This window comes from Parus major, chromosome 12 (assembly GCF_001522545.3).
Source record: "Parus major isolate Abel chromosome 12, Parus_major1.1, whole genome shotgun sequence".
Lineage (NCBI taxonomy): Eukaryota > Metazoa > Chordata > Aves > Passeriformes > Paridae > Parus > Parus major.
In genome coordinates this window covers 7,326,088-7,333,657 of record NC_031781.1, presented here as the reverse complement: position 1 = coordinate 7,333,657, position 7,570 = coordinate 7,326,088, and the positions used below count along the sequence as shown (strand labels likewise).

The 7,570-nt window shown below is 38.1% G+C and overlaps 1 protein-coding gene across 4 annotated transcripts in view; it reads right to left on the bottom strand.

Annotated features, from left to right (window-relative positions):
• Nucleotides 1–6,343: 6,343 nt before the first annotated feature.
• The window catches only part of CACNA2D3 (calcium voltage-gated channel auxiliary subunit alpha2delta 3), a 385,680-nt gene continuing 384,453 nt past the window's right edge, over nucleotides 6,344–7,570 (bottom strand). For all 4 annotated transcript variants that reach the window (XM_015641179.3, XM_015641181.3, XM_015641180.3 and 1 more), the window contains one exon: nucleotides 6,344–6,752. In XM_015641179.3, the coding sequence (XP_015496665.1) occupies nucleotides 6,660–6,752 (93 nt within the window). In that variant the 3' untranslated portion in view covers nucleotides 6,344–6,659. The remainder of the gene's footprint in view (nucleotides 6,753–7,570) is intronic.

Below are 7,570 nucleotides of genomic sequence, written 5' to 3'. Positions count from 1 at the left end.
TCTGTCAGATGCTAATGAAGATAGGGTTGCTGTATTTGGAAAGGAATGGGAAGGACAGATTTCCAGGTTTTCTGCCATGAATATCAGAATGATAAAGCCTTCTTCTCTCAAGTGAAACAGTTAAGAAATTCATGGTTTATCCTAATCTGAAACAGCATTGCCTAGAGGTCCCAAATGCAGGGCTGAAAATATGCAACAATCTTGGTGTATTAGAAGTTGTAGATCATTTACATGCTTGGCAAGGCAGTTTAAGATCATTGTTTACTGTTAAGAAGTTCTCAAGTGTTTATTGAAAAATATGTTAAATGTGAAACTTTTAAGTATCTTCTATTAGAAAAAATCCTCCAAGATAGACAGATTCAAATACATAATGACTGCCATATGTCAAAAGGATTTCATGGTTAAAAACTGGACTTAAACAATGCCCCTCTGAGTTCTCATAAACCCAAGTTTTTAAAGCTTTTTTTCTTTTAAATAAAATCTGGAGGTTTTCTGCCAAGAAAACTTTTATCAGTGGAAAATAAAAATTCTTGACCTTTCTATATCTTGCAAAATATTTATCTTCCTACAGAGATCTCTGTTTATATCATTACTAGTGGACCTAAAGGATATTAACTAGATATCCCTTATTGAGTCCATACTTGTATGAATTCAAGTGTATCACGTTAACTCCAGGTTTTAAGCAGAATTCAAAATACTCTTTGTTTACTGTTTCTCCAGAGGATAGATTTCCTGGGAGTTCTTGAAATTCTCTGGCTTTAGACTTTGAAAGACTGAAGAAGAAAGAGCAGGAAGTATGTCTACTCTAAAGGAAAATGCCTTTCTGAAACCCACAAAGATCTGATGATGGGAAATCATGAGTCTCCATCAGTCTTTATGACCAGGTCTCACGTCCTGCTTTTTACAGTCTGTTAGAGATAATGGAATTACAAATTAGTTGTTGCTCTGGTTTGTTTTTGTTGCTTAGAAACTAGCATCAAACTTTTTCCCTAATTATTTCACTCACATCTGTAGACATTAATCAGATATACCTAAACAGCTTCATTAACTATAACAGATAAAAATATATGGCCAGAAACTTGGGATATTCTCTTAACTATTGCACATATCACAGTAATGTCTCAGAGGAAGCATTAGAAGACCCAGGAATGCAGCTGACTGCTTCTAAATTAATTCTCCCCCCCCACACACCCCTTAAACAACATGGGCAAATGAAAAACGATATTTTATTTTTCCAGTTCAACCCAACTGACCAATGCCAAATGAATAACAAAGAAAAAAACCAGAACAATTCTGTTTCCTCTTTGAGGATTCGCCTGCAGGTTTGCATGTGGCCCCAAGCACTCTCAGTTAGTTCAGCTATCCCAGCTAGTCCCGACTAGCTTCCTCTGTTAAACATTTAGCACTTTGCCTAAGACATTTAAATAGCTGATTCAAAACACTTCTCACCATGAACTGAAATCTGATCTTCCCTTTCTCCTGGAAGTGAAATACCCAGCATGTTAAAGCTGCAAACTAAATCCTAACATAGTCAAACAAACCCAGCATTAACCACTTGAACTTCTGATGTTAAGGTTCAAATCTGACTCAGAATTGTCAAGTGTAACCTTTTCTTACAAGGCTGCTTTAAACACATATAAGTGCAGTTCAAGACCACATCTGGAATGAAAAAAACAGCTTTCCAGCTTGATCTTACAGGGGCCCTACTAGCTGTCAACTCCTTATAACCTCTTGATAAAAGAATTCAAGTAGGAGATAACCAAATTCTGCACTATTTGAATGAACCAGAGCTCAACTCTTCAAACGCATCTTGGCTTTTACAGCACTGTGGCATGACAGACTGGAAATTTAGCCTCAATTCCATTTAAAGGACTTGTAATTTAATAAGGAAAATATTTCAGGGAACACAGCTGCTTTCATGCCACTTATTGTGACATTGTATTGATTTTTTTTTTCAATACTATTTTGACAATTTTGTGTGAATTACTTGAATGCTTCTATGTAGTCAACAAACCCCATTTGCTACCAGAAACTGTTAGCAGCAGAACAAAGCTCACACTTGATCTTTTGACACCTGGTGAGGTGCTAGAGGGTAGTGTGGCAGAAACATAATTACCTGGTTATTCCTGCCACAGTGATGAGCAATCAAATCTGCTAAAACTGTTGAAAAGGAAATTGTCTTAAGGTTTTAGCCTCTCATCACTTGGATGGCTGGATCAATCCACAGTTTGACTGGCTACTATTAATTAAGACACCATGAGACTTAGGAGAAAATAATAAAAAATGTCTAATGCAAGAACAATCAATGAGCTCTTCCTAAATTAACACTGTGCTTTGAAATTCTTCAAAGCATCTGCTAGGCAGAGCTGTGAACTTCAAAAATAATTTGTACTGAAGTGCAAACAATAAAATAACATTTTCTTAGTTACATTTTTTTTTGCTGTGGTTTGCACAGTTACCATGGGAAGAAGGAAAAAAATGTCTGGAAGAGTTGGAGACATATCCTTCCACTCAGAGCATCACAGGAATAGACTGAGTTGGTATATCCAAGTTCTAACATCCGCTTCCAAAAACTGTTCTTGTGAAGAAACATAGAACTCAATGTTGAAGAGGACATAAATCCTCCCAAGGAACTATAGCAAGAATATTATTATATTGGAAGAAATATGATCTGAGCTTAAGGGCCAAAGACTAAAGACAAGAGAGAAGAAAATTGTCTTGAGACTGGGTTGTGATAAACTCCAGTGAGACCTCCTGGACTCTGTACGTGGGAACCACTTCTCTCTCAGGAGATACATGGGAGCTGGACCTGTCACAGGGAATATGTTGTTTTACACCAGATAAATAGCAAGGCAGCTAAAAACATGAGGAGGGATTTGAACAAGTAGAAAAAAAGCTGCATATTGTTGGGAGTATCTGGGGCAGTTCAGGGAAAAGAATAATCAAATAGGAAAAATAAATATAAATATTTTCCACTGGTGAAAAGTTTTGATGCACTCTTATGCAGAAGACTTTCCAATTGTGTCTATTTACATTAAATCTGCATGAGCTGGAATTTCTGAGGCACAGAATGTACCAAGACATAAAAGTCCTTGAAGGCCATAAAGGGCTCAGGAAACACATGGAAATAACTGGAGGCTTCCAGCCACAAACCTTCTGAGCCAATCTTCTATTTTGCCTGGTGAGCTCAAAGGGCTAAACAGTCCAGTGCCTTGTTCTGGGGCTCCTGCTATCAGAAGTAAACTGAAACAGTCTCTTGAAGCCATTTAGGCAATGAAACAATTACTGCTGCTTTTAATATCTTCTTGCCCTGGGCAACCACCTGTGTCGCTGAGCACACATATTGCAGAGCTGGCCCTGGCAGCAAAACACAGTGGGTCAGGCAGTCTCAGTGTCACAAAAACAATGAGAGGAGATAGCACAGCTGTGGAAACCTGCCTGGGGCTCTCTGGCTTACAGGATTTTAAAGGAGTGTTTGCAGCACTGACAGTTATGGACAGTTTTCCCACACAAAACTATTAGAAAATGGTGTGTCCATGGCCAGCCCTGAGCCCCCAGACAGCTTTTACTTTATCAAGATTAAAGGAAGAGGAGGCAGCTGGGGCTAATAAGTTGCAAATCAATGCCATTAGCAAAGAGAGTAAAGAAGAAAAAAGATCCGAGCCCTGCAAAAGCTAAAGCTTTTAGCTCTGCCTCTTGCTGTGCAGAAAATGATTGTACAGTTGTCCCAGCTCTCCTTGGATTTGTCCTCAGATTCAGGGAGATAAAAGACACAGAAAATGTCTGAATTTCCCATTTATTAAAAATATATGTAGATATATGTAGCTCACACATATGCTGTTGTATGTATACACATGGACACATATTTGTTTTGCTATTTACTGCAATTGGCTTTGCATTAGATCTTGCATAATAATTTAGTATTTCAGAGGAATAACATCTCAGATTAGTGAGGTAATGGAATTAAATTCCATAACCTGCTATGGCCTGCCACAGGCTATGGAATGACAGCACAGACCCACTTCATGGCATGACATCTTCACACCTTCAGAGCTAATGGCACAGAGGTCAGCAAACTCAAGCACAGTCAGGAACAGCATTACCATGAAATCAGCTTCTCTGGAAATGTGTTTCAACCAGCCCCTGTCAGAGAGCTCTGTCCCATGAAACTCATGGCCATCATTTCTGTGTTCAGCCCAGGCTGTTCCTGCTGTGGCCATTCCCTGTGGGAAGGGACTGCCTGGTGCACACTCACACCCTGCAGTCCCTTGGCCTTGTGTCCATTTTTCCTGACTGGCTTTATCAACCTGGACCCACACTGCACCAGAAACTTCTAAGGAATAGATACAAAATTAAAAAGATGGCTTCAATATGAGAAATGGTAACTCATAAAAATGTTTTTACACTTAGCAATTGGTTTGGATTGCTCTGTTCCACACAGTGACTTGTTTGGGTACACCAATGCATTCTGCCTTCATAACTTTGTGTTTGTGTATGAAAATGAATTGTCACATTTCTCTGAGCAATATTCATTTACATACCCATATTTTAATCTCTTTCTCAATATTAATTTAGACTGTCATACTTTAATCTCTCTTGTCACTCCCTGGCTCCTTTGCAATTAAAAAACCACCCACCCCTTTCCAAAATGAACAATGAATTATTCTTATGGATTTTCACCTAGGCTCTGTAGAAATAAACTTTCTCCATTGATGTATTTCCTTTCTTTGTAAGCAATGATGATTAACTCATCAGACAGTTGTGTGCAGAGCTTTTCAATAGCTCTAAAAAGGAAGATTTTTTTTCCACTTTCTACTAACGTGGATAATCACCTGCATTGTGTTGGCTATATCCATTAAATATCATTACAGAAGAATGTAATCACATATACAAAAGTGTTATGAGGCTGCAGTGCCATGAATTCTGGAAACTCAGATGGAGAATCAGAAACTAAAATAGTTTATTTATATAGAATTGACATTAATTTTTTGTGAGAATGAAGGATGGTAAGGGGGAATGGAGCTCAGAGAAAAACCATGCAAAGAACAGCAGGATATCCATGTCAGCCCAAGCAGAGAAAATGCCTTGGGTTCCCAATTTGCTTAGTAAACAGAGCATGTCACTAGGACAACAATTTGACTGAATGTCAGATGGAAAATTATTCCATAGTGAGAAATTTTGAGACCCATAAGCAAGGACAGAGAAGTCTGTAGGAAGACACTCCAAAAAAAAAAAACCAAAAACATGTGGAAAAGAAATTTATGAGTACAAAGACCTGTATGGTTTCAGAATCAGAGGGAGTACCAGTGCATTTAAACCCATTAAAGCATTGGAGTGGAAATTTTTTTTACTAGTTCTTCCCCTTACAAGGTGGATAGTATTCTTTAAAACAAAGCCCCTCTCAGTGGCCTAGCTCCCTGTTACCAACCAAGATACACAGCAAATCTGCTTAGCATTTATCCAAGGCTGAAAGCAAACTTACACAGAAATCAGAAAACTGCAGTCTCCAAGCACCAGATTTCAAACAGTGGCATTTTATTTTGCATTTCATGTATTATATTGTCAGGAGGACAGGTTACCCTTTGATAGCATTCCACTTTGTATAAAACTCCAAAGACAAACTGAGACTATCATAGATCAAAGATCTTCAGCAAACAATCCACAGCAGGGACTTTGCTGCCAATTGCAAAAGGAAAATGCTCATCTTTATTACCTCATTTCCCTTACAAAGAAGAATGTAAGGCCTGGAATAAAACCATTCTGGTCTAGATCTTTGCCTACCAACAGAGACACTCAAGGAAAACCAATAATGGGTTCTGCTGACATCGATGTGTTGCAATTCAGACTTTCTCTGCTTATCACTTTCCTCATAATGAACTTCTGTCTGACATGAGATCTGGAGGGCAGAGCACTGTCACCCTTTGATATGGCCTATTCTACACAGCTTTCTATTCTTTTACTTGAAAAGAATTTGATTTTTTTGCCATCTGCAGCCAAATCAACCGATTTGACCCAAAGCTTGCCTAAGTCAGAACCAAGGCTTTAGTAAGGCTTTGACTCATTTTACAAATGCAGGTAAGATATTTTATAGCTATTTCCAGAAACCAAACCTGCTCTATAATTCAGCAACATACCTGTCCAGTTTCATACACACAGGTGTTTCCTTAACTTGTGACTGAAAGCTATTCTGCCTCCTTGTAAAATCCAAGTCCCCATTTTTTTCTCTGAGTTTTTTCAGAAAGAGGCTAGAAGCATAATAAAATATCATCCATTTATTTTATTTTCTTCCCATCATTCATTATTTGAACAAATATATTAGCATACTTAAAATACACTCTGAAACTGTGATTTTAATATACTTTATTGAAAAAAGTACACAGTTTAAATTGTTTTCAATGGGACAAAGCAATGATCACCTCTATCTACCAAGTCCTTTTTTGATGAATCATGACTGCCATATGCCAAATTCACATCTGCATGACTTGCAAAGTAAAAAGATAAATCTTTCTTCAACATATCTTTAAGAATTTATATCACCAACAGTTTAAAATCATGAAATGCTGATGTTCTGACTATATTTCACGTCCTCTATGTTGCACCATTTCTCAGTTCACAGTTTATCCATGTTTTAGCATGCCAGTTGAACACATCAGTCAATGTCACCTGGAGAAAATCTTCAATAGCAGAGGAAGAAGAACAAGAGAAGGTTTAGCACTAAGGCCTGAGACACCACCACATTCTCTTGCATTTTCCTAAAGAAAATAAAACAACAACAAAGGAAAATAAATACAAGCCACTATAATCAATTATGACACATGATTTTTTATCAAACATAAGCATAAGAGCACTGCTGCAAACAACAAAGCCCATAAATTAATATACTTGGGAGGTAATACAAGTACATGTTTTGAGTTGAACAAGTTTAGGTTGTAGAATGAAACAACAAGCACTACACCCTCCCCTCCACTTTATATTTCAGGTCTTTTCCTACATTGCATTGCACCATCAGAGGCAGAAAAGAAAGTTACTCCAGAATAAAAAGGATGTCTATGAACCTGTTCTGTACAAGCCACTGTAACCACCTCCTGGTCTCTATAGCTCTCCCTGGCACAGTGTGACAGTGTTATGCAGAACACAGAGCAGTAAATACGTGTACTGGAGGGGTCACTGTCCCTCCCAAACCACATCACGTGTGAGCATAATGCCTACAGCATGACAGGGGTGATGCTGAAGTTAATTACTGAGGCAAACCTTAAGAGCACCAAGTTCCCAGCCATCTCTAACAAGGAATTCTGTGGTCACTGCTTGAGACAAGGTTCTCAGATATTCCTGGCTGCCAGTGCTCACATCCTACCACGTTCTCTGACATGTACAAACCAGTCTGCAAAAGCAGCAGCTCAAGACATTGTCTGTGTGAGCACAAAATGACTTGTAGCACTTACAATATCCCTCACTTCCCCGACTACTGAGTCTTCTGAATATTTCCCAACATTTTGTCTTGGAAGATAGTTTTCCTATTAATAATTTTTAAAGAAATAAAAAATTTACCAGAGTCAAAAAGAAAGGAAAA